Source organism: Melopsittacus undulatus, chromosome 2, assembly GCF_012275295.1.
Source record: "Melopsittacus undulatus isolate bMelUnd1 chromosome 2, bMelUnd1.mat.Z, whole genome shotgun sequence".
Taxonomy (NCBI): Eukaryota; Metazoa; Chordata; class Aves; order Psittaciformes; family Psittaculidae; genus Melopsittacus; species Melopsittacus undulatus.
This window is the reverse complement of record NC_047528.1, coordinates 86115561-86142415: the sequence shown is the minus strand read 5'-3', so window position 1 is coordinate 86142415 and position 26855 is coordinate 86115561. Positions and strand designations below refer to the sequence as shown.

At 55.4% G+C, this 26855-nt stretch overlaps 1 protein-coding gene across 7 annotated transcripts in view; it reads left to right on the top strand.

Annotated features, from left to right (window-relative positions):
- The first annotated feature begins 1145 nt into the window (after nt 1-1145).
- BCOR (BCL6 corepressor) overlaps nt 1146-26855 on the top strand; it is a 58521-nt gene continuing 32811 nt past the window's right edge. For 3 of the 7 annotated variants that reach the window (XM_034074332.1, XM_034074330.1, XM_034074327.1), the window contains exons 1-5: nt 1146-1201; nt 20354-20484; nt 21919-21997; nt 22891-25722; nt 26401-26454. In XM_034074332.1, coding sequence (XP_033930223.1) covers nt 20399-20484; nt 21919-21997; nt 22891-25722; nt 26401-26454 — 3051 coding nt within the window. In that variant the 5' untranslated portion in view covers nt 1146-1201; nt 20354-20398. Of the gene's footprint in view, nt 1202-1756; nt 1818-20353; nt 20485-21918; nt 21998-22890; nt 25723-26400; nt 26455-26855 lie in introns of those variants that run through there. The other 4 variants (XM_034074333.1, XM_034074331.1, XM_034074329.1 and 1 more) reach the window with 2 other exon arrangements.

Sequence of the window (26855 nt, the reverse complement as noted above, 5' to 3'; positions counted from 1 at the left end):
TGCCAGTGGAGGGAAACGGTGCTTCAGCCTCCCTCCCCCCTGCTTACCCCCCCGCTTCCGAGGTGGCCACACCGCTCACACGCGGTCAAAAGCGCGTTAAGGGCTGCCAAAGCCGGATCAGGCGAAAACGCGCTGTAATGAGCTCCCCCCGCAATGCAGCCGCTGATGGACGAGTGGCTTTTTTTCCCCATCCCGATTCAGAGCTCGCAGAGGCTGTCCCGGGGGGAAACGCGGAAATCAGCGCGGTCGAGTCGCGGACCACGAGAAGCTGGGGGCGTCGGGTGGGACCGGAGAGGGGAAATGGGGCCCGGGGGACACCCGGGGACACCCCATCGCGGGTGGGAAGCTTCGGTCGAAAGGGTTGGTGCGCGCTGTGATCCCTGCAGGGGGGTAGGAAGGCTGCGAGCACTCGGTGGGTCCTGGGGAGGGGGGGATGCGCTGTCGCGACAGGGGGGAACCCGGTGCCGGCGGGTCTGGAAGGGGGAGGGGGAGACGGGGACGCGGGCTGCAACGCCGGGAGGTTCCCGGGGAAGCCGGGCGAGAGGACCGGGGGAGAATGGGGCGACACGGGGTGTCAGAGCGGCAGGACCGGCCTCGGAGCCTCGCAGCGATGTCTGGCAGAGCCGCCGCCGCCGGGGTTTTGACAGCTTGGCTGAGCGGAGTGAGCGGAGCTTTATGGTAATTGCGGTTCTCCACTGGCCTTCTGGGTAGCGAGCGAGGGGGGTATCTGCGGGGCGGGGGGGGCGGCTTTCCTCTCCCTGCCGGCCGGGGGGCGCGGGGTCCCCCTGGGGAGCCGCAGCTTGGCAGCGACCTGTGCCAACAGCGGCGAGGGGGGGAGCCGGGCGCAGCGAGGCGAGGGGCTGGCGGGGGAACGGGGGGGCAAATCAATTAGCCAGGGCAAGGGGGGGAGCGGGTGAGCGGCCGGGCGAGCCCTGCTTGGGTAGGGAAACGCAGTCAGGGGAGGGGGAAACTTGCAGAGGGAAAAAGCGGTGGCGGCGCTGCTGCTGCTGCCGCCGCTGCTGGCGGCGGCTCCCTCGGTGCAGCGCCTGCCCGGGGGGAGGGGAAGGGAGGGGAGGCGGTGGCTGGAGGAGGAGGAGGAGGAGGAGGAGGAGGAGGAGGAGGAGGAGGGAGAGAGGGAGGGAGGGGGGATGCGAGGGGAGCGCAGCGTGCAGCAGACGGAGCCCGGTCTCCCAGCGGCAAGGTGAGGAAGAGCGGCTTTCCCGGCGGACTGAAGGGGGGGGGGGGGGGGAGAGAGAGAGAGGGGAAGAAAAAGAGAGAGAGAGAGAGAGGAGGAGAAGAGGAGGAGGAGAATTAAATCCCCAGCCACACACACACACAAAGCCGCGGCGGCCAGGGCACGGGAGACGGCGGCGCGGGCGAGATGTGGGGAGCGCCGCGCTCTCCAGCGCAGGAACTTCGCCCGGAGCAAGCCAGCAACATGGCGCTGCCAAACCAGAGCCGGCAGCCGGAATGAGCATCGCGGGCTGCCGCTCCCACTACCGCTGCTGAGCCCAGCCGAGCCGGGAAGCAAAGCCCTTCCCGCGGGCACCTGCCCCGTCGGCGCAGGCGGCGGCCGCGCTCCTGCCCCCCGCAGCTCAGTGCTTACCCGCACCCGTCCCTGGCCTGCCTTCGCCGGGGCACGCCGCGGTACACGCACCCACGGAGACGGGGAGGGCGACAGGGAAACTTTTCTCGCCTCTCTCCACCTCTGACCCTCGACGGGATTGCCCTTCCCGGGAGAGCGGCAGGGAGAGGAGACGGTGCGGGGACCAGCGGCGCGGACGGCGCTCTCCGCAGCCCCGCGGCGCGGCAGGAAGGTCAGTGCTCCGCTCCGCGAGCAGCTCCCGTGCGGAAGCGCCGCCGCCGGTGGGTCCCGCGGTGACCGGGCGGCCGCGGGGCTCCCCTTGCCCCGCCGAGGGGCTCCGTTTTCCCCGCAGCGGGGACGGCAGCGGCGGCGGCGTCGCAGCCGAAAGTTCCGGCGCGGGTCAGCGGGGCTGGGGCGGGCGTGCGCCAGGCGGCGGCGTGGCGGAGGTGTGTGGGGGTCTCCCAGTGCGGCTTCGGGACTGCGGTGAGGGAGGGGAAGTTTGGAAGCAGTTGCTCGTAAAGATGCCTGTTCGAGGCGGCGGGGGGAGCTGCCGGTCGCTTTGTCGGCTCCGGTGCGCCCGTGTGTGTGTGGGGGGGGGGTGGCCGTGGTGTACCCGTCGCCTCGCACTTCGCGATCGGGAAGACGCCGGGGCAGCGGCGGTGCGGGGCTCCCGGGGGACAGGCCCTGCCGACCCAAGGAGCGGGGATGGTTCCCGCGGCGTGCGAGCCGGGCTCCGTGCCCCGTGCCCCGTGCCCGCAGAGAGCAGTGGGCAGGTGAGCGGCGGGGAGAGCCTGCTGCTGGCTGCCTTCCTCTCACCGGGAGAGCCCGCGGCGCCGCTTCCCCCCTCCTCCGCTTCCCTCCGCCCCGGCGGGGCGGGCGCCGCCGCGCACGTGGGGCAGGGCGGCCCGGGGCTTTCCCGTGCGCGGAGCTGTGGCTGGCGTGAGGTCCGGCGTGACACGGAAGTTTAGTCAGTTCTAAAATGTAGTTTGGAGTTACGAGAGCAACCCGGAGGGAGGCTCGGGCTTGCCATCAAAGGGCCGGCCGGAGGGGGCCGGTCGGGCAGGGGAGGCAGCTTTGTGAAGCCGGGGCCAAGTGCAGCGGCTCTGCGCAGCATATGAGGCATGTATTTGATGTTCGCGGAGCGAGTCCGGGGGCGAGGGCTGCGGAGCGTTCTCGTTCCTCTTTCTTGCTCTATGTGTGTATGTTGTGTGGTTCCCCCCCCCCCCCCCCCCCCCCCCCCCCCCCCCCTTTACTCCCTCTCTGTCGTTTCCGCGATGTCTGTCGTATCTCGGGTTTGGAGATGGGGGAGGGAGAGCACCTCCCCGTTTTCCCAGACCACAAGAAAAAAAGCGCCTCGACCGTAGCGAGCGGTGTAGAACTGCCAAAGTGTGGGGACTGGCTTTAATGGTATCGCCTCGGAGCTCCTCGCAGCATTAATTCCCACTAATGAATCTTTTCCAGAAACTCCGTTCATTGCTTTCATCTGCTCTCTGGAGCCCGCAGCTTTTGTATTCGTGTTTGTATTAAAAGGTGGGGGGGGGGTGGGAAGCCCAGCCCCCACCATGCAGCCAAGCCTGGATTTTCTAAAGGTTTTCTATTAACTTTTCTTTTAATTATTATTATATTTCCCATTTTCCCTCCCCCCTCTCCGTGTCCCTTCCGCGGGGGGCGGCCGGGGCAGAACCATGCCCCACCGCGGCCGCTTGGGAACAAAGCTGGGAGCGGCGGTGCGGAGTCTCGGTCCCGGTTCGGGGAGACGGACGGGATAGCTCCCGCTTCCCCCGCTGGTGGTTTCGCCTTTACCCACTCTTCTCTCCGCTTTTTTCCCCCCTTCCCCCCTCCAGCTTTGTGCGCGTCGGTGCCGCCCGAGCCCAGACGCACCTCTCCCTCCGGCCGCCGCTCTTGGCTACTTTCGCCCCCGAGCCGCGGGTCCGTGCCTGCCTGGAGCCCAGTGCTGCCGCGCTTGCGACGCACCGGTTCATTTCCTTTCGGTTCTGCTGTCGGAGCCGCTGGGTGGATTCCCTCCCCCCGTTTTTTTATTCCCGAGAGGTAGCCAGCGCAGCGCTCACCCTAATTGCTTTTAGGAGGATTAGGAGCAAATTCCTCTCCCCCCTCTTTCTTCGCCACCTCCCCCTCCTTCTCCCTTCTCCCCCCCCCCCCCCCCCCCCTCGCGTTGCCTTCGCGCGCCGGGGTTGCAGTTTATCCCTGGTGCAGTTCTTTGAATTGCTGTCACAAATAGGTGACTCAGAGTTAATTAGGAAGTATGCACCGGATCAGTGGGCTGCACAGCTCATTAGTTATTCCCCAGCCTTTTGCAGCGTTGGACCTCCGGCTCCTCGCCCCTTAGACCTCTTTAAATACGCACCCCGGAGGGCTGGCAGGGACCAGGGAGCACTTGGGGTGAGGGGGGCTGGTTGCGAAGCGGTGTGATGAATACGGACATTGAAGAGTTTCTGGGTTGGGAGGTTGCATGTGGACGAGTGGTGGGGACCCCTCTTACTCTCATCCCCTTCTCCCCCCTCCCAAGCCCCTCCGGCCCCGGCTATCCAACCTGTCCCTCGAGGGAGCCCTCGTTGCCCAAGGGCCGGAGGGACTAGCCCGGAATGTTACCAAAAACAAACGGGCACCCAAAAAAAAAAAAGAAAAAAAAAGAAGTGTGTGTTTATTGGAGCGTACGCGGAGAGAGCAGACAAAATCTCATTTGTCAGGCATGAAGGTGGGCTGTGTGGAAGGCTATAAATATACCGGGGAGGATTGTATCGCGGTCACTTTTCTGTTCTTCGCCATTTCTAAGGTGAGTGGCGGAGACTGAGGGACCGGGCAGGGGCTTCTCCTGGTATTGTTTGTCCGTCTGTGATAGATCGGTCTAGACAGCCGCTCAGGCTCCCTGCGAGCTCAGGAACCGGAGCCTGAAAGGGAGAGTGGGGGAGCCTGAGAGGAAAAGGTCACCACGATATTTTTTTTTTCTCTCTTTTTTTTTTCCTCTCTTTTATTTTTTTTCCTCTGGTGGCGATGGTTGTTAACCCTTAAAGCCGAGAGAAGGGGGTCGGGGTCGGCTGCTCCGGCCTGGAAGGATGCGGGAGCATCAGTAGTCACAGCGATGCTGCCGGAGAGGGGCGGGGGGGGACACACACGACGAGCGAGGCAGTGCGCCTCGGGCCCTCGGCGCTGCCCCGTCCATCCGTTGGCTTCCTCCGAGCTGTTTCCCGCAGTAGGAAAAGAGTTCACGAGGCGAGCGCCAGAATATTTCGTTCCCAGGAGTTTTCTCTCGTTGGAAACTCCGAGGAGCGCTTGGAGCCAGGGTTGTGTGTCCGGGGGGTGAGAGGAAAGGGGAGGTCTTGGGGGTGGCCTGCCGGCAGGGGGTGCCCAGTGGCGGGGGGTCCCCAGCGGCTCTCCACCTCCCCCGGCCCCACCGTGTCCCCCCTTTCCCCGGCGCTGCAGGGGAAACCCAGGGGGGAGGTTCCCGTCCCCAAGGGGGAAGCGCCTTTCCGCGGTCACCTTCAGGTTCCATCAACTTCACCGCCGGCGCCCTCGGCACCACGGGGCCACCACGGGCGTGCTTACGACGTGGGGCAGCCTTCGGCCCGTGTCCATGCATGCCAAGGCCGAGCGTACCCGCCTTGAAGCATGTGGAAGCCCATGGGGCCATACATGCCTCGTGGGGGGCAAGGGCAAGCAGGGAGCGGGTTCTTTGTGGGGGCTTGGGTGGGTCGGGGGCTGTTTGCAGCCCCTGCGTCAGTGTGTGCTTGCTTTTGTACCGAGGCATCCTGCGTGGTGGATGAGATGAGATGCGTTCGTGGCGTGCAAGCCTGGGCGGTACAGATTAAAAGCAGTTACGGCTTTAGAGCGATGGATAAAAGCTGGTTTTGTTGGATTCGCCTGCAGCGCAGACCATTCCCATTCCTCTTTGTCTGAGCCCTGGTTCCGGGCGCTACAGCCTTATTGGAAATGCTCCCGAGCAGCCCGCGCAGCCAGGGCAGCAGGCAGCTCAGTGCTTATTTACACGTCACATCTAAATACATCTCTAATTAGATAGAAGCAATGCCGGAAATGGCAGATTTGTTGCATATCTAATAGAGACCAGTGCAAACAGACTCAGCAGGGTTTCCCTGTCTTTCCCCCCCCCCCAAAAAAAAAAAGACCAGCAAGACCAAGCCAGTAATCCGAGACCAAACAGAAATTACTTCTCCCATTTGAGTGCATCAGGAACCACATTGGCGACTGTCTATTCGCATATTTAAAGCAATACTTAGGATGTGTGAACAGAATTCCCAAATATGGACTGGGTCTTGAAACAATACTGGTGTTTTGGCTTTATTCTTGCAGTGGTGGACAATCCAGGCACTGTGTCACACACCGTATCTGCCTTTACCAGGATGTGCTGAGAGCTGCAGCCTCTCGGGCAGTTCAGAATTGTCCCTTTTCCCTGCTCTACTCCCACCTTGTTACAATCCACTTTTTTTAAGGCTGATAAAGAAGCCAAGGTCTCCTAATGGGGATGCCAAACACAAGGCCACAGAGCTCCAGGGCCTCCTGCATGCTCTTGCACAAGCAAGCTGTGTGGATCTGTGCAGCTGTGAGACCACGCAAAGTTGTTGACGTGCTTTTGGGTCTCTGCTTGGGGAGAAAATGCACCCAGGCCACCACAGCCCAAAATAATGAGTGCTGCACATACCAAAGTAGTCTTAGCAATCTGTAGCTGTCCTTTAAAAGGTCTCAACTTTGACCGGTGAGTGGCCCCTGCAAAGAGGGGCAGAAGGCCTGCTCCAGCTCAGGTCACAGCTCTAGCAGCCGTGTGGCCCTGGGAGGAAATGTGGCTTGGAGTAAATAGGTGCTCATTATGGAGGAGAAGTGGGCTCTGATTTCTGTATGTCTCGGTGAAGGTGTGGGCTCTGGCTGGGACTCTGGTGAGGTTGGGTTGCACAGGTGATACGCAATACGCTGTCTTTCCCCCGAATGCCGTAATACATCATGCTTTAGTGTGGGCTCTGGAAAAGCAGCATGAAGCTGAGTTTAATACTTCCTCCTTAGGCTGCTGTTGCTTTAGAAATAATTGATGGCCAGAGCGGGCCTGCTTCCCTCTTTCTTGATCCTGCCGTTGCTTGAACTGAAAGAGGCAAGCCAGGCTGAGCCCTGTTATCCGTGCCGAGCAGCTCTGCCTGCCTGCCTGCCTGCGTGTGTATGCCTGCTTGCAGGAGACAGCGCGAGGCCCGGGCTGCAGGCAGGGGGAGTTCCCTGGCCCTGAGCAGCTCCCGTTAATCCTCGTGTCCTTTCCAGGGACCAGTTTACAGCAGCCGCTGCTCCGGAGTAAACTTTCTCTCCGACCTGACCTGCTCAGATCCAGAGGCTGTGGCAGGCAGGGTGTCTCCATCCTTTTCTGGGGGGAATGTCTCCGGAGCAGGCAGCCAGTACTCCTTTGAATGGCACAGCAGATGAGGTGGGGATGGAAAGGAGGAGGCTGAGAATTTGTTGGAAATGTGGATTTAGGAAAGTTCTGCTGCATTCCAGCAGGGAATTCATTCTTCCTTGTTTTCTGGATAGCAGTTCTTGGCTGAGGGGAGATTTTTTTCCCTCCTCTCGTCCACCACTGGAAAAGTGAGTGAGCAAGAGCACACTTCGGTACCTGCTCTCCAATTTGCCTAAACTGTTGTCTGAATTATCTGGGACTCTCCCTATGCATACAAGTGTTCCTCGCACCTCAAACCTACCTTGTGAGCTGGTAGATTTGGTACTGTGTGATTAGGCATGCAAGGAAGTTTGCTTGGAGAAGATCCTGACAGCATGAAATATAATTTGTGATCTGAAAGACAGTTTCCAGTATAATCTCATTATGCGCCACAGACTCCCGGTGTTATTTTGTAGAAGGCGGACAATGATCAATTTACATTGACCTAGGGCTGGGCGAGCTTTTAGATGGTAATTGCCATATTGATTTGCATGCAAAAAGAAGACCTGCTAAAATTAAAGACCGGAAGCTAAATTAAACTAAATTTATTGTCTAGGTGAAAACTAAAGGACTTGTCACAAGTCTGGGGTAAACTTGGAAAGCTATGAAATACGGAGAAAATGATTCTCATCCCAATTGCTCCGGAAAATGAATCTGCATGACGGAGTCGAGGGCTGCAAAGACCCCATTGTGAGCGGAGGCACACAAGCCGGGGCTGTTCTGTGTAAGCCCCGACTCTCTAAACAATCGGAGAATAAAATATCTCCTCTGTCCAATGAAAATCTCGGCCTGAATGTTGGGATTGTCGTGCTAAGGAAAACAAAGCTTTATTTGGATACGACAATTAAAGTGGAAAGCGCAGAATCCACCAGCCACACTGGGAATGGCTCATATAAAGAGCCGAGTGTGTTCAATGGAGCACTGGGGAAAGGGGGAGGCTCGGGGCTGCGCTCTGCGGCCGAGCCTGCACTGGGAAAGCCTGTCATTGTGCTTCCTCTGCCTGCTCCTCGGCCGGGAGGGGTGAGAACACTCCGAGCCAAACCCACTCTCCTCTCCGTAGCTCCTGCTGCCCTCGGAGCAATCTCCTGAGGCTGGGAGCTGCACCCGTGCAGCTCTGTGGCAGGGTCAGTCGTTCCCCACACACCTCCAGATGGCCCATGGTGGGCTGCGGTCTGCCAGCACTGACAGCCAGCCTGTTCTTTCTCAGTGTGTTTTGTTTTTCGCTTTCAGCTGGATGAGCTCTTGCTCTTACCCCAGGTGTTCATTTAGTGCCCGGGAATACCTCTCCTATGGGCCTTGTATATCTTTCAGTACTTGCATATTGCAAAACATTTGGGCCTGTATTCTCAGTTGTAAAAGTCAGGTTTTCTCCTCCATGGAGTATCAAAGTGACTGGTGCCTGGCACAGTTGGTAGCAGAGAGGAGTATGCCTGTACTTGCACAGGAGGCAGAACTGGTGCCTGGGGCAGCCTGATGGCTGTCCTTGTGCATGTGTGGCACGAGTACCATGGGGCTGCCTGTCTCACACACTGCTGCATTTCCCCCACGCTTCACAGGAGTGGGATGGCATTGCAGATGGGGGGCTCTTGGAGGGGTGTGAGGGCTCTGGGGACTCATTTAGCCATGGCTTGAGAATAGATGGCATTTTTGTGTGGTGGCAGGTAGGGATGAAGAAGTGAAATCAAAGCTGGAGGGGCGTATTCTCAGCTCTCCTTGAAATTCACAGAGAACTTGCTAATGGCAAAAGAAGGGATGGGCTGAGCTCCTTCCTAAGTGTAAATTCCCTCCCTGAGCCAAACTTTCTCCATGTGAAAGCCCCTGGCTATGAAGAGATCCTACAGGGATCCCTGATCCCTAGGCAATCCCCTCTGCTCCCACGCCCTGGCATGCTGGGTTGTACTCTAAGCCTCTGCACCTTGCCTACAGCAGCAGGAGTCTGAGCTGGGGATTGGGGGAAGCCCTTCCCACAGTCTGCAGTCCCCCTGGCTCACCTTGCTCTGGCCTGGCCATGCTCTCTGTGCAGTGTTTTCCTTTCCTCCGCGTCAGTAGTTGGGCACAAAGTGGATTAGCAAAGCCCCATGCAGAATTAAGCAGCCGAGTGCAAACTTACGCGGAGCTCCACCTGGGACAGCTTGCCTGTGTTCACAGTGCAGACCTCCCATGCCGTGCTGTGCTATGACGTGCCAGGGCAGCCCAGGGCCAGTGGGCAGGGGTGGATGCTTCCCAGGGTCTCCATGCCACCGTGGGTGAGGAGAGAAATAGCTCCGGCTAAAGTTGCAAGCAGCAGGGGAAGCCGGAACAATAGTTGTGAGCAGGAAGTGATCTCCCAGGGTAAACGTTTTAATGGGAGTGTAACCTGGCATTGCAGAAAAACCCAACCCAGGGCGGCTGCTGCCAGCTGGGGAGGATGCAGGAGATGTGTGGGAGGCCGTGCTGTTCCGTGCCGTGCTGTGCCAGGGGCACCCACAGCGGAGCTGGGGGTGGCTGCGGCGCAGCCTGCCCTGAGCAGGTGGCTGAAGGTTGTCTTATTTTAGCTACAGAAATACCTCTCTAGATCCATTACTGCGAGATCTTCCTCGCAATAAACTGTATTGGCTCTTCTCTTTATACAAATTGCTGGTATGAAAGAAAACCCAGCCTATATGCATGGAGGCAAGCATGAGCTAGTGAGATCAGGTTTCTGACTGAGCTCCCGGAGGAGAAGTCAGCATTTGATTGAAGCTACACTTGGTTCTTGGTTCCCAGGGGACAGCAGCCCTGAAACACGAGAGCCCTCCGCCCCTTCTCTCTCTTCTTCCTCTAAAAGCCTTTGTGCTGAAAGAGCCTCAGTAGGCACGAATCGCCGGTCTCTCACAAGAGTGTGTTGCAGCCTTTGCTGACATTGTTTTGTTAGCAGTGGTTTTTACCAGGCCAGCAGATTTCTAGCTACGTATGGGCAATGAGTAGTCAATGATACTGACCTGCGAGTACATACTGGCATAATTTGTTGGAGAATCCGATTCGGAAGTTGACTGGAGATGTATCATGTCAGTGTGAAGCACCTTACCTGCCTGGGGAGTGCTGCCCTTTGGTGGAGACCAGGCCAAGATGGAGGTGTGCTTCTGACATCAGCTGTTTTCCCTTGCTGGTGCTGGCTCCCATGCTGCATACAAGCATCTAAAAAGTGTGCTGTCAGATCCTGTGGCCTCTTTAAGAGTTCGTGTGGTACCAGAGAAAGTTGATACATTGTGGTTTTTGTCTTTGAGATGCATGATTTGGGTAATGCTAGGAGTCAAACTGGGCAAGGGTAGGGTTCCCCAGTCCCTTTATATTCCCCTTGCTCCTGTTCAGTAAATTCCACCCCTGCTCTAACTTCGCTGCTGATACAGAAATAAGTAAGGCCAGGGAAGGAAGTACGGGCATTGACACTCCAATTCCAGCTGTGCCCAACAAAAGGCCCGCTGAGAGTGTGCAGGTGGTTGTATAGCACGCGAAGTCCGACTCGTGTTTTAGGTTTTGGGGCTTTTTCTTGGTATTTTCCCTTACGCGAGAGAAAGAGCTAAAGGTGGAAACGCGTCTCTGCCGGGGTCCTGCCCCAGGGCACGGCCGGCCGGGGCGGAGGGAGCCCTCCGCGGGAGGTTTGCTGCTGTAGGAGCTCGGGTGCCGGGGACACTGCCCCCGGTGAGCCCGGCGTTTCTGCGGAAGAGGTGCTCAGGGGCGAGCCCCGCCGCGGAGGCGAGCTCGCCGTGTGCCGCTGCGTAGCTGCAGGCACGGCTTTCCCCGCTGCTGCGGGGCTTCTCGCCCTTCCCAAAAGCCAGATCGAGAGCGGAGCTCGAGTACTGATAAGGCTTTCAGTCGGGCGGGCTGGAAAGTCCGCTCCGCTGTCGGGGGGAGTCCCGCAGCGCTCGGGACTTCCATCGGCATCGGGCTGGCGGAACAACTCCCCCCCCCTCCCCGTCCATCTCGGCCGCGGAAGCTCCCCGGAGCTCTGCCTGACCTACCGCCGGGAACAAGCACGTTTCTGGCCGCGGGGCGGGGGAGGTGGGTAGAGGGTAGAGGGTGTTCCTTGTTTCGAGTAAACCAGCTGCGGTAGTTGATGGTAAAGCAGCGAAGGCAGACACAATGCTGCTGTTGTTGGTTTGATCTCTAACTGGGGATTGTTAGTCGGGATTTAACTCTGTGGCGAGGGAGGGGGGGAGCGAAGGCTGTTTACAGCCAGTGCAAATAATGTGACAGCTGTTGGAGCGCGAAGAGCTCGCGCCTCGCCGGCACTCGCACACAAAAGCTCTCGCTGCGGCCAGAGCAGCCCCCGGGGCCGCTTTCGGGGCCCGAACGGACACCCCTGGGGCTCGGCGGGCATCCGGGGAGGCGGGGCGCCGAGCCTCACTCCCCTACCGCCTCCGGAGCAAACGCCGCCGGGCGCGGAGGAGCCACCCCATCCTCATTTTTCACCCTCCCCCTGTTTCCCGGTTGAGTTACAAGCGGCGAGGGGGGTGGTGGTGGTGGGGGAAGCGGCGGGTTCCGCACCCGATCCCGACTGGCTTCGGAACTGGGAAATCCCTCCCACCGGCGCGTTTGCGGTGACTTGGTGGGAGCAGTGACCGAGGCGTCCCGGGAGCCCTGGGGCCGGAGCAGGCGGCCTCGGGCAGGGTATGGCTTGGCATGGTATATAGTACAGTGGTGCCTGAGGCTGGCAGTGTGTTTGCCTCCCGAACACGTGTTGGCATAAGAGAAGTTATCTCTTGAGCTGGCAGCGTGCACTTCTGGTAGCTTGGACGTGCAGGGACCCCAAGAATAGGTTTTTGGTGGAAAAGCTCCTGCATAAATACACCAGGCAGCTGTTTTTCTCCTGAAAGCTTCTGCATTTAAGTCCCTTGGCTCGCCTTTTGAACATAGGATATAGAATATGTTGCTTGTTCTTGAAGTTTGCTCTGGTACCCAAAGTGTTCTCCCAGCTCTTTCAGAAGAGCCTCTGGAAAGTCGAGGAAACTTGGAGAACTGGGTTCCGGCCTATATTTGTACATGACATAGTTCTGTTACTTACGAGAATCGCTATGTTTTATATAGTAAGTGACCTCCACGTACTATTGTCTTTTTAATGAGGCAGCTCTGGGGTGGAAAGCAGGTGGGAAGAGGAGATGCTCATTTCCTCCCCCACCCCTCTTTTTTGTAATTTTGGTTGTCAGTGTGTGTGCCTCTATTTCTCTCTAGTCAATCTGTTTTGTTTTTTCCCCCCCCTCTTTTGGCCTTGACTGTCCCCTTGGTCCTGTATGGATTACGCTGTGCTATTAGCAACGTAACAATTTTCTCATCAATTTCTGTAAACCGGTGTTTTATACGATATATGCACATTTTTTCTACAAGAATACAGCTTGCAAAACTAGTTTCGCCTTGGAGCAAAGGCGGAAAGATAAACAAGCCTGCATAGCCAAAACACTGGCAATCTCTGCCTTCTTCCAAATCTTTTAAAGTCACGGAGCAATATTTTCAGGATTATGCTGCTGCTTCTGAGGAGGGAATGTCGCTGGAGTTAAAAAAAAATAAGGAAAAAAAGGGAGAAGAGGAAAAAAAAAGCTAATGCAAATTAGAGAAAAATAATTTTCTTTCAGCGATATGCAATGTATTAGTCACTTGTTATCATGCTTAGAGGCAGACCTCATTTGCGCGTCTGCCAACTCGTTCACATCTGCTCAGAGCTGTTCAGGGCATTTTAACCTTGGCGGTGTCGTGTCGTAGTCCCACGGATCAAGAACGAGTAATTAAAGCTTTAAGCAGCAGCAAAAAATTCATAGCCGCCCATCTGCATCGCAGTTGAGTCGCTGCTTTGTTTCGGTGCAGAGCGCCGGGATGGGAAGGCAGGGCCGCCGCGGCCTCCTCTCCGGAGGGGCATCTGGATTGCTTTTTCTTTCCCCCCCCTTCCTTTTCCTTCCTTTTTCTGTTCTTTATTTCATTATTTTTCCACGGGAAAACCTAGCTTTGTCGTTGGGTTTCCTTTTTTTTTTCCCCCGGTGTTTTCCACTCGCTGAGGCGGGCGGCGCCGTTACTGCCGGCCCTGGACGTGCGTGAGCTCTGGTTTGTGGGGATACGGGGCTGGGATACGGAGTTGCGGAGACCTGAGGATGTGGTGTGGGACACTGAGTTGCGGAGACATTTCTTGAGGGGGGTTCATCGTGCTGCTTTCCGAACCGAGGGCTTGACACCGCTTTCCTGAAGCGTTCAGCAAAGCGTTTTACCGTCAATGAGAGACGTTAGCACCGTAAAGCCGACATAAACTTTGGGGCGAGGCTAATTTTTATGCATTGTTTAGCAGAAACCGAGCTGTTTGTTTGTTGGAGGGAGGAAAGAAAAAAACGGGGGAGTGAAAAGCCCCAACTTCTAAAGCACTTTTTCTTACGTGTGTCCGACGAAGGTCTCACTGCACCGGGGACCAGCCCCGCAAACAAAGCCTTTGCGGGGAGCGGGAGGCTTCTGAGCCGGCCGCGCTAGGTAAAACGGGAGACGGAGGCACCCAAGTTTAATATTTCGCTCTTGTGCGCCGGCCATTTGCTGCATGAGGCGCGTAGCCGCCGTCCCCGGCGGGGCTGTCGTGGGAGAGATGGGTGGGGGGAGCGATGGGAGCCGCTCCCCATCCATCAGCCCCTCGAAGCTGTTGCTCCGTAAATGAGGGAACCACAGGCCCTGTCAGCCGCAATTATGCAAAATGAAGTCGTCCGTGATCAATATCTCCCAACGTCCCCGACGGATGCGGGGAGGGAGCGGGGGGGGGGAGCCCCAGCCTGGTGTGCCGCGGCGCGAAGCGCTGCTCCGGGTGGCCAGAGGGGAACCAAAGGCGTACGTCCCGTTAATCACTCCAGACCCCCCCGGGGGTTGCGGCGGGGACTGGGGGAAGGAAACGGGGGCTGTGCTCCGGTATTTCTGCAGGGATAACGTTGCGGAAGTGAGCGCAGGCATTCTCCCAACTCTCTCTCGCTGGAGCGCTGGGACTTTCAGATGGGGGGGAGCGGGGGAAAGGAGGTGTGTCTCTTCCCCAGTCCCGTAAGTTTGCAAGGCTATCAGGGGTGAAATAGGGGAACACGGCGGGTCTCGGCGAGCCCGGTGAATGGCGAGCCCATGGCGCTGCGCTCGCCCAGCCTCCCGCGGCCGAACAATGGGGGACGGGCGGGGGGAAGGGGCTGGCTTGGTGGTATTTGTCTTTTTTTTTTATTCTCCTTCTTCTTCTTTTTACCCCCCGTCCCCTCTGTCTTTTCTTTATATCCCTCTCGTGAAAAGCAAAAGCCATACGGAATAAAGGCAACAATGAAGGGCTCTCCGGCTGCCGAGTGCGCGGCGGGTTAATGGGGTGGGGGCGCGCAGGGCTGCGCTCTCTTACCCGCGCCGGGAATGCGGCCTTCAATTACCTGAAATGCACATTTCTGCGTGCGTGTGTGTGTGTGTGTGTCCCTCTCTCGCTGCTGCCGCTGCTCCTCTTTCGCAGCCCGGACTCGGCTGCTGCCTGTTGTCTCTGGCAGCAGTAGCGGAAACCTTGCTCCCGTGCGTGCCTCTCTCTCTGTGTGTGTGTGTTGTGTGTGTGTGCTTCTAAAATGGCGCGGACGCCCTGGGTAGGGAGATGCCGCGGCGGGTGGGCGACGGAGGGAGGCCGGGCTTTCGCCGGGGGGCCCCGTCTGCGCGAGGGCCAGGGGGTTCCTGCGGCAGAGCCGGTTTGCGGCTCTCTCCGCTGCCACCGCCTCCTCCGGCAGCTTTCTTCACGGCTCGGTGCGCGCTGAGCGGCCGGGCGTGCAGGGGAGGAAATCCCCGGTCCCTTTGGCTCCCCCCCCCGGCGAGGGCAGCCCGCCCGTGGCCGCGGCGAGCGCTGAGCACGGAGGCATCGCCCGTGTCGGAGCGGGGAAGAGGTTGTGGGGGTGGGGGAGAGCGCCGTAGGCAGTACGGGACTGCCGTTGTGGCGGACGGGATCGGCATTTCCCGCGAATCCCCGGGAAATTCTTCATGCAGTGATGCCTCGAAGTTGGGTACCAGCTGCCTTCTTGCCCCCACCCCCATCCCTCCCGGTGTGTGTATGTGTGTGTCTGCATCTTTCTACCGTGCCCCGTAGATCGTTTGAATGGGGAGATCGGGGGGGGAGGGGGTGGGAGCGTGAACGAAGGCGCCCGCCCTGCAATGTCCCGTACCCTTCAGGTGTGGTGGGCGTCTCTGTGTGCCGGGGCAGCCTTGTCCGTCCCCTCTTTTCCCGGGCCTCCCTAAGGAACCGTGTGTCTGGGGATGCGGGTCTTTCCCCGGAGCCTACACGGTACTGCCTGCCGCGAAGGGAGCCCCGGGGGAAGGCGGCCAGGGTTATTTGAAGGATCGCCAGCCATTTTAACTTTCCTTATTGGCCTCCTCCCCCATCTCTTTCCCCAGTTCCTAGGGCTTATCATTAATTGAAAACTTCTTTTTTTCCTCCCTCTTTCCCCCCCCACCACCCCCCCCATTTCCCTTTTTGGCTGCCGCCGGCGCTGAGAGCGATGCGATGATTCGCCTCGCAGCATATGGGAAAGGGGGAAAGCGCCGCTGCCGCTGCGACGCAGCGACTGTCTGTGTGCAGGGTCCAAGGCGTGACAGGCGGTGCGGGGGGAACTCCCCCCCCCCCCCGAGCCCTGCTGCGGGCGGAGAAGGAGGAGGAGGGAGGGAGTCTCCGCCGGGCCGGAGCCAGGCCCGGGGCGGCGGTGGCGGGCGGCAGGAGGGTACCCCGCTGGTCCTGGCGCTCGCTCGGCGGCCGGGGCTGCCCTCGGACGGCTCCGCCGCGTCGTGTTTACACGGCAGCAAGTCCCGGTCGCTGTTCGACACGTGACGGTGTGGGAGCCCCGGTGGGACAACGGGGACACACGACGGGGACGTGACGGGGGTGGCTGCAGTAGGAGCCTTAAAATAGACTTCGACCCCCGTTACACTGCCTGCACCGAAATGCACTACTGTCGTGCATGACTCAATATGTATTTAAAATCGGTTTAGCGATCTCGCTGGCGCATTGTGCTTTAGCTTTATGGTTAAATGAAATGCCACACGTCCCGGGTAAAGGTCAAACTTCTCTAATCCCGGGATCCGTGCGGCGACTACTTAGTCTGCAGCTTCCTCCTCTGGGTTACAGGACATGGCACTAGTGGTGATGCCCTGTAGAGATGGCAGAAAATAACTTACGGTGTAGATAGTTGTATGTGTATTTCTTAAAGCACTGTCACCCCTGTTCTTTAAGCACTTGTCTAATATTAGATCGCTGGCTCCTGCCAGAGTATTGTAAACGCATTGTAAACGGCGCATTGTAAACGGTGCAGCAGTACGGTGCCTCTGAAGTCTCCTTTCTCTCCGCGGCATTGCGCGTTGTTTTTTAGAACTTGTAAATACGTAAGTAGGAGGTACAAGATAAACGAGGTACCTGAACACATTCATAAGCAGCTGTCCATATTTAAACTTATAAATATCGTACAAGCGCTGCCCTTTAAATCGAGCTCCAGATGAATGGGTTGAGGGCTAATCGAAGTGGATCGCCACGAGTCCCCGTTTGCTTTTGACTCCTCTCGCAGGGATTTTCACAAATCTAGAAATGATCATTTCAATGGCCTGGAACCGGGTGGCGAAGGGGGTGTGGGGTGGCGATCAGAGCTGGACAATTTATTGCCTCAGCTTTAATCTCCGAAGGGCCGGGTTGCTTGCTCAAGCGCCTGCCGCTCCGTCGGTGCCACAGGCTCTCATAGGCTTAGGGGTGTTTTTCCCCCTTCCTTTTCACGCTCGCAGCCCTCCCCGCCGGCTGCCGTTGCGCCGCTGCTGCCTCCGCCGCCGCTGCTGCTGGCTCTGTGGCTTGTGCAGTGGAAACTGGCGGGCTGCCAGGCAGAGCTCGGAGGTGGAAAAGAGTAAAGGCGCCAAAAGGGAACTCGTGCGCCGCTGCAGTTCTCCTCCCACCCCGCTTCCTGGCTCGCTGCAGCCGCCGACCCCGCAGGGCTTCCTCTATCCCCCCCCGCCCCCCCCGCTTTCACCTGACTCGCCTCCGGCTACCCCGGGGCCGAGCAGGGGATGTGGAGGGCGAGAGGAGGCTGCCCCCGGCCGGGCGGTGCTGCCCTCCCCATCTCTTTTCCCCCGAGGCACGGAGAAACGGCGTCTTCCTTCTCCTCCCCCCCGCGGGCATCGGGTTTTTCTCGTTTCCACGCCAGGAGCGCGTTAACAAAACTTTGCTGCTACTGCTGGCGTCAATGGCTGCCAAAAGTCTGTTGACGTTGCGAGGGAGACCCAAACGTTTCCCTTTTTAATCAGCTGCCCAAACAGCGTGGTGTGTGTGTCTCTGCCTGCCGCTGCGGCGCGGGGCAGCGCGGGGCCGTGGGTGTTCTCGGCACGGCACGGCTCCTCTCGGTGCGGTACAGCGCGGCACGCCGGGGCACCCCGCCGGGAGGCAGGTTAGTGCTTGCAGGCGCTTTAAACAACTGGTTTCACACATCGGCATCGCTGCGGAACCGCGTGTGTGTTGCGCTTCTCCCCCCTCTCCCGCCACCCTCCTTCTCTCTCCCTTCTTCCCTCCTCCGTGCATCACCGTCTATATTTAGCCGCAGATGGCTTTATCGGCCAGACACCTCCCGGAGGAAATGCCGTTCGCTCTCCGGCGGCCGAGCCCCGCTCCGTTCCGCACCCTGCCGCGCAGCGCAGCGGGCGGGGGAGCTGCGGCACCCTGGGGTGCGCTGACAGCAGTGGGGGGAGGGGGCCCGCGACAGGAGGGGAGGAGGAGCAGGAAAGGAGAGAGGGAGAGACGTGTCCTCGGTTTCCTCCGCACACCGGGACGCTCAGCCTGCCGTCGGGGTTGCATAACGGGGCCGGTTGCGGCCATTCCCGCGGAAGCTGGGTATAAATAGGAGAGGTGTCTCCCCGAACCCCCCCCCCGTCTCGTCCCGTCCCCACATTGCCGAGGGCTTGTGGAGCTGCCAGCGTTTAGCTGAGACGCCCGAGTCTCCTGCAAGCTGCTGGCCCCGACGGGCATCAGCTTGCAGGGAGATAGCAGGAGGAGGGAAGGGGCGTGTGAAGAGTTAAAAGTCTGCTGCTCGTTGCAATGAAATTATGGCTGGCAGTGGCGCCGCTGCTCGTTCAGCAGACCTCCACTTTTAAACAGTTCACAAGAAGTTCATCAGGGCGGTGATTATAGCTGCACACACGCGCACCCGGGGCAGTGAGCACCAAGGGCGGCTTTGGGGAAGGGCTGGCAGCCGTCGGAGTGCAGGCTCTGACCCGCCTGGGTGGGCCCCAGGATATCCCACTGCCTCTCTGTGCCCTTCCTCCTGATGGACTTTGCCCCCCCCTCCAGAGGTGGTGGTGGGATGTGGGGCCTCCAGACCCCCCGCTGCTGTGGCTGGGGAAGCTCTCACCCCCGTGCAACTTCAGCATTTCGCTATCTGCACATGTCAGGGGATTGACGGGCTCTAATTCAGGCACTGCTCCTTATCTTAATGATACACTTCCACCGAGGAAACCAGGCAGGCGCAGGCGGCCCCTCCAAGGCGCAACGGGGAGTTGGCCTCGTGTGCCACTGAGGCCCGTGTCCTCTGAGCCCGTGTCTGTCCCTCATGGATGAGGCAGCGCACGGGGTGGCTACTAACGTTACGTAAACCCCTAAATCACTCTTGCCATGCTGCTGCTGCCTCTATTGAAAACATTACGAGCGGCGCATCTGGAAACCAGTAAATCTGTCCAGAAACCGTCTTTCCAGTGAAATAATTCCTTTTGAATGATAGCACGGTATCTAATCTCAGCGGACTTTTGTTTCCTCACAGCGATTTTTGTGGACTTCATTAGGGAAAGCTAACCGTTGTGGAGGCAGGAGGATCAACATGCCGTTTCATTAATATACATTTGTTCCAGACGTGGAGTTCTGCACAAAAGGCCTCACTTAGGGGAGAAAAAAGTGTTGGGGAACAAGGCTTTCCTGCCGTTTCAGCTCTTAAACCTCTCTGAACGTGTGTGAAGTATTGTGTTAAAGGCCCAATCTGGGCTTCTTCCCCATTAAATGCCAAAGTGATCATTTGCATATTTGTAGCCTGACAAAGGAAATGAGTTTGCTGGGGAAGCATGGATGCATTGGGAGACGCTAGGCATTAAACTCCCAGTGGTCAATCGCCCGTTACTGGCTTGTGTGTGTGTGTGTAAAAGGAGTATCATGCCTCCTGCTTAAAAGCTTCTATTTTTGTGCGAGAGGAAGAGCTGAGGGATATCCTGTGCATTAAAGGCTCCCCCTACTTATTAACCCAGCATTTAGCAGCAGGATGCAGGCTGAAGCTCAGTCAAAAGAAACGACTCAACCTCTGAAGAGCAATTAAAATCTTGCACTGGAATAAATCATGCGCCGCGATAATCCTGTTAATAAAACGCAGCTTGTCCTGACACTTCGCTCATGCAGCAAACTAGGATTTAATGCCAGGGAAGGTGGCATTAGGAAAGGTACAGGGGAGGAAAAGCCTTTCCCTCTCCACTGCTGGACACGAAATGCGGTTACCTTTCACCTGCCTCTCTGCCTGTGCACGGCGCCAATCCTCTCGGACTGCTAATACTTCTCCAGCGAGCCCACTAATGATTTCTTTCCCTGGAGTGAGCAGGCATCATTGAATTACTGAAAGCACTCGCAGCAGCAGCAGCAGCAGCAGCAGCAGCTCCGATGCAGAAGCCACCAGGGCTCCATGCTTAATCAAATCAAGGGGTGTGGAGCTCGCCAACCCACTTACTATTTTTAACCCCTTTCTCCAAGTTAGTCATGTGCAGATGCTAAGGGGGAGTTTTTATTTAGATCCCTTCTGTAGCAGTGTCTCTTCCGTTTTAAGTCCCTGCGTGAAAGCTTTGTCAACAATCAGCGTAGCTAATACACATGGGATGTGGCTGTTCTTGCTCCGCATGCCTGCTCCTGTGCCTTCCTAATGCAGGGCTTTTATGAGCGCATGTGGGTAGTTTGGCATGTTCCCTCAGCCTGTGGGGTCTCCCTCCCCGGTTCAGCCTGTATGAAATGAATATTTGGGGACCAGTGTGTACTTGGCCGGCTGAGTCATTTCTTGTGGATATGAAATGCAGCAGAGAAACTTTTGTTTGTCTATAGCTTGGAATGATTCTTAATTTTCTGGATGTACGCTGGGGAAAAGATCCATCTCCTCTGACCTATAAATGCCCTCAATTTGCTCCTTTATTGCAGGGTATCTCCCTTAGCGGTTAACATAGGCAGCTCACTCCCCTCACCAATCCTGCATTCATTATTAATTACCCGGAGGGAGGCGAGCTGCTCCGTCCTGATGTTTGCACTTCCTCCTAGACAAATCTGCTCAACTTTTTTTTTCTCTTTTTCTTTTCAATAGAATATAAAAACCGTGAGGAAAAGCAGTGATTCTTAAGAAGACGTCATGCTTTCTGCAACTCCCCTGTATGGCAACGTTCATAGCTGGATGAGCAATGAAAGGGTCCGCATGTGTGGAATTAATGAAGACAGGTAAATATTTAAGCTTCTGCCAAGCTAAACCACACTGTAATTCTGCAGCGTGAGATCTTGGAGTTTACTCGCTGCCCTAATACTGGAGCAGATAGCTCGCTGCCCTGCTTTGCGATCAGCCCAGCTTGGAGAGAGGGCAGGGGGGAGAAACAGGACGTGCCTGAGAGCAGTAGAGCAGTTGCAGATTTACTATTTAACAGGTAACCTGGGTCAGTGAAGTTGGGACGCTCTTTAAAGAGATTACTCCTTGAAGCAGGCTTTAAATGTGCTTTTACAATTAATTTATTAATTCATATTTGTGAAGGGGAATTAAACCAAGTAGTGCATGTGTTCTTGAGGTGACTGTGGCACAGGGGCTTCTGCAAAGTGACTTGGTGTTCCCTGCTTTTGGACCAATAGTTTCTCCTGTGAAATAGAAACAGTGGCCTTTCTATCCACTACAGGTGAATCTCTCTTCATCTCCACCTTTTTTTTTCCTGCTGAATATCATTCAGTTGATGATTAAAATTACAGTCTTTATCAGCAGGCACACCTGTGGTTCTCTGTGCCAGTTCTGTGTGGTTTTAGTGTTTTTCTGTCTTCTCTTTGAGCCCGTGTTCTCGCTGTTTTGTGAAAAGCCTCTGAGAGACAGGGGAAGGTTTTTGGTCTTTGTAGGGAATACTATTTGCAAACATGCACTGAAGGAAAATGGCCTAATGTCTCACTTTGCTTCCACACCCTCCCTCCTCACTTTCCTCCCAGTTACTTAGGGATGATAATTCTATGTGCTGCGTGCTGGAAAGGTGAATCTTTTAAAAACAGATCCATTAAAATTGCATTTCTGCTTGAAGGTGATGGTGTGCCTTTAAGCATTTTGATTGAAAGGACTTCTTCTGGGTAATGCTGAAACTTTCCTTCTGCTGCATGTCAGCGATTTTTATCCCTGGGATTTGAAATTTGGCACTAAGGTATATTCTTTATCGGTGCTTTCTGTGATAACAAGTCCCAGTGCTGCAACACTGGTATGGCACAGATGTGCATCTTCCTCTTTAGCATGAAACAGCTGACATTCATGATATTAGCATGTGTGTTTTAATTTTCTCCTCAGCAGCATTTATGGATGGTACATGAGCAGGAATGTTTAAAATGGCATATTTGCTCCTTAGAAAAAGAGAAGGGCAAGAGGCAAAAGAGAAGACGTTGACAGAAATCACTTGCATTGGAAGAGGCTTTTCTGAGATGTTCTTGTTGTGCTCTTGGTGTCAAAACCCTTTATGCGTATTTTCAAATAGTCCTTGCTTTCTAAAGTAGCCGCTGTGCCTGGGTACGCAGAAAGATAAATATGGTATCATATGGGACTTCTTTAGGGCAATCAAAATACGGAGGTGATGCAGTCCTGTACTGATCTGAGATGCAGAGGATGCTTTCAAGTAGTAAGCTTCTATTTTTTAATAGGAAAATTCCTGTTAATGATGGAGATGCACCGAAAAGCAGACTGGAGTTGAGGGAAGAAAATCACCTGAATCACAGTGTGGTAAGAAGTTAATAGCTTCATGTGCCTGTCCTCCCCACCCTGTTCCCTGCCCCTGGATGTCCCTGGGTGCTGTTACGTGATTCACTCGGAGAAATGATTGAAACACCTTTCTGTTGCAGCTCTAGCTGGGCTTGGGCACATGGGAGCTGTTTCTGTGAAACAGTGAAATGGAGCCTTATTTATCTTGTTAATCTCTTGTCACTGACTTTGTGTTGTGTTTTGTTGTATGATGTCATATTTTCACTTCCGCTTTGCTGTGAATTATGTCCCACAGCATACCAGCATGTGTAATGAAAATAGTTCATGTAAGCATTAAGTACACCCATGTTTCAACAAAGTTGGTGTTTTTCTTCTTCTTTGCGCATACGCTGGGAGTGGCAATTTGGGGAAGAAACTGTTTCAGACCTTTCTTCGTGTACATCCTCAGACACCTTGCCCTATGAATCATGTGGTGGTGGCGGGCTGTGGTGGTGGGAGAGGTCCTGGAGGAAGAAGAGAAGTCTCTCTATCCTTCTCTTCCTGCTTTCTGTGCCACAGCCCACATCCTCTTGCTTCGACAGGGCTGGGGCTGAGGAGCCAGTCGCTGCACAGAAGTGGTGCCAGTGGGCATCATCTCTAGGTCACTTCTGGCTGCTTGGGCTGTGGGTCCTCATGTCTTTATTTCTAGCCAATAAGTTTTGGGTGCAGAGAGATTTGTGTTGGTATTTGTGATGATATATATTGCTCCATAGGTTCCTGTTCTCCCATTTTCCAGTGTGATCAGCCTCTGTACATTTTCATGACGAGCAGTGTGTTTGCTTTGGTGTTGTTTCTCTTCCAAAATGCTGGTGTATCTGCTTGAGTGGAATCATGTTAGTGAAATGTGAAAGTAACATACTTCTTGTTCTGTGAAGGTGGATGCGACTACAGCACATCGCATCGACAGTCTCGCAGCTCTGAGTATGGACAGGTCTGGACTCATGCGAGAAGGACTCAGAGTCCCCAGTAGTATTGTCTATTCCAGCTTGTGCGGACTCGGCTCTGAAAAATCACGGGATGCTACGGGTTCGATAGCTGGGCTCGGATTTACTCCTGAAAGAAATCCAGAGATACAGTTTAAGGCTAATCCCCCCGAAGCAGTAGAAAGTGCAGCTGTCTCTGGAAAAGCCCCAAACGGCTTCAGCGCTATATACAAAACACCTCCTGGAATACAAAAATCCTCTGCTGTCCCAACCGGGGAGACGCTAGGTTTGGACCGAGCTGCGGGTGACAGGCAGAGTCCCCTCGGTGTCAATGGTGCTAGTTACCTAAGGCTCCCCTGGGTAAACCCCTATATGGAGGGTGCGACGCCCACCATATACCCTTTCCTTGACTCACCAAATAAGTATTCACTGAACATGTACAAGGCATTGCTACCTCAGCAGTCCACCTACAGCTTACCACAGCACCTGGCTTACTCACCCGTGTGTACGAACGGTGAGCGTTTTTTATACCTGCCTCCCTCCCACTATGTTGCTCCTCACATCCCTTCATCACTGGCATCGCCTATGAGGCTCTCAACCACTTCGGCTTCACCGGCGATCCCGCCATTGGTGCACTGTCCAGATAAGAGCTTGTCGTGGAAGATGGGTGTCAGCCCCGGCAACCCTGTCGATGCACACGCCTACCCCCACATCCAGAGCAGCAAGCAGCCTCGGGTCCCAGCCGCTAAGCCGGCTCCCACCAACATCCCGGCGGATCCTGCGCTCCTGCTGCCGCACTCGCCCCGGCCGTCCCCGCGCCTTCCTTTGCCTGCCCAGGTTGGGGATGCCTACGCTGATTTCCACAAACACTTCCCCAGGATCACCACTTCTCCCTCCTCTGCTGTTACCCTCCCAAAGCCCTATGTGAATGTCGGAGGTGAATTTCCACCCTCCCGCCTCTCCAATGGGAAGCTTCCTAAAGGCAGTGATGCTGGGGAGGCACCCCCGCCAGCTGCCCCCCATGTGAGGAAAGCTGGCCATGACCGGAAAGATGGCAGGTCCCCCCCGCTCCTGGAAAAGCAGACCCCAACCAAAGACGTTGCTGACAAACCACTGGACTTGTCGGCAAAAGTCGTTGATGCGGAAACCACTGGCAAGTCAGACCACAGTAAGAAAATGATGCCGACGGTACTGGTGCATGGCAGGGCGGGAGGGGGGACTCACTTGCCCGGCAGCGATATAATACAGAAAGAAACTCTTTCTCCTGGGAATGGCTGCCCCATCTACAGGCCTGAAATTATCAGCACGGCACCATCCTCCTGGATTGTTCCTGGTCCCAGCCCCAGTGAGGAAAGCGGGAAGAGCGTACAGCTGAAAAACAAGGCTTTGGACTGGGTGATCCCGCAGCAGAGGAGCTCATCCTGCCCCAGGATGGGTGGCACAGAGGCGGTTGTTGGCAGTGTTTCGACGACGGTGTCGGTAGGGGGACGGCCGGCGTCAGCATCGCCAGCTCCCAATGCCAACATGGATTGCACCAAGGCGGCCAGGAGCTCTGCGGAGAGCACTGCATCAGTTATACAGCATGTCGGGCAGCCTGTTGCCACTCCTGCGAAACACAGCAGTAAAGTGGCCAAACCCTGCAGCCAGGAAGCCAACTTCAAGGCAAGTGAGACTGCCCTGGCCTCCAGCCCCATCTTTCTGCCTCCTAACGAAGCGTTTCGGTCCCCGCCTCTGCCCTACCCCAGGAGTTACATCCCATACCCAGTGCCGGAGGGAATAGCCATCAGCCCTCTATCCCTCCATGGGAAAGGACACGTGTATCCACACCCTGTCTTGCTGCCCAATGGCAGCCTCTACCCTGGCCACCTGGCTCCCAAACCTGGCCTTCCCTACAGCCTGCCAGCAGGTCGAGGGGAGTTCATGACCTACCAAGATGCACTGGGGATGGGCATGGTGCACCCCATGCTGCTACAGCATTCGGCTTTGGAGATCAATAAGGAGGAGAAGGTGGAAAGGAGGTCACGGTCTCATGAGAGGGTCCGCTATGAGGACCCGGCTATGCGGGGCCGGTTGCCAGAGCTCCTGGAGAGCAGCGGGAAGATGCATTTTGAAGTACCCAGTGAGAAGAGTGTGAAATTGCACCAGAGCTCCAGCCACAGTAAAAACTCATCCAAAAGTGACAAACACCTCTTCCCGGATCTTCTACGAGACGAGCAAGAGGCTAAAAGTGAAGCAAACGTACCGAAAGCCAGCTTTGCTGCAGAAAGCAGTAATCAGGCTAATGACCCTACAAAGCACAAAGTAGAGCAGGCGTCGCAGCACAGAGATTTTATTGTAATGAGAGAGGAGTTTGGAAGAAATAATGATCTTCATGAAACCTATAATTTCAAGCAAACCCAGAGTTCATCGGTGTTCAGCTTAAGGAAAGAAGATTTGTCTGTGAGCCAGCCTAAAGACAGAGTGGTGGTCCAGCCTTCGCCCGCTTACTTGGAAGGTGCTCATGAGAGTGATGCTCCGGCTCTAGCTTTTGGCAAGGTGCAGGAGGATGCGAAGCCATTCTGCATGGGAACAGCACCGCCAAGTATTGACACCAACCAGACCTATACCAAAGATGGAGCCGATGATACAGAATCTGCCGATGGCAAAATACTAAAACCCAAGCCATCGAAGTTGGCCAAGAGGATCGCAAACTCTGCTGGTTACGTAGGTGATCGATTCAAGTGTGTGACAACCGAGCTGTATGCGGACTCCAGCCAGCTCAGCCGGGAGCAGCGGGCCTTGCAGGTGAGTCTGCGCGGTCCAATGACCGCCGCGCTTTGTGTCGTTATTTCTGTATGGCAAGTCACAGTCAAGTTTTAAAGTTGAGAGAAGCAACGCAGGTGGGGAAATCAGGAGGTGTTTTTGTCAGGGTGTGCTTGCCAGCAAAACGGTTTTAAATAGCAGAGTAAGTTTCTTAATGAGAATAAAGAATAGTATGTATGGCTTTTACCTATGTACGTGCTAGTAAGCTTTAACGGGCGTTTACTGTGATCTGGTAAAAATGTTAATGTACGTATGAAATGTTTGTGCAATTATGGAGGGGAGTCGGACAGACATGCATGTTCCCTTGGCGCTGTAATTTCTCAGCTGGCCTGTAGTGCCAGCTAGCAAAGCATACCCAGAAGTTGTGATTCGCATGCCAAACGTGCAGCTTGATGGAGAGGAGTTGCAGCCATGTATTAACGGGACTCGGGCAACATTTGCGCCAAGCAAACGTGTGTAGGGAAAAGTAGGAGTGGTACTGAGGTTGATGCTGAGGGATGACAGATACTGTATAGGAATATCCTTAAGGTATTTTACTTTAAATGAAGGGATGAATTAAGCCAAATTGTTTTGCATTGTTAAGAAAAGAATTGGTTTATGCTTATAAAAATGGATGAAATTATCTAAATGATCCATTGAGTGCCCATTTTAATTACATAGATGGAAGGATTACAAGAGGACAGTATTTTATGTCTACCTGCTGCTTACTGTGAGGTCAGTTCTTCAAATTTTTATTACTAGACTCTTACATAAACCTTTGAGTTAAATTTCATTTCCAAATACACAAAGGGAAGTTTGTGGGCCATGGTCGTCTTTATTCATTGTACAGTTTTGTGTTGTTTTTATTTTCTTTTTCTTTTCTTTTTGTTTTTGTCTCTTTTTACCTCCAAAATGGAATGTTTTTGTTTTATATACAGTATACATTTATATATATCTTTTATATATATATATACACACTTATATATGAAAGAATTGTGTGGTTATTTGCATATAGATGCTAGAACACTGTTTTACAAGTCAGGTGTGTTAAGCTCCTACCCTAGCTATCTATCTGAAAGCTTGGTTTTGAGCTGATTATTCTTTGGAAATGCTTTCATATAAGGTAAGGCAAATGA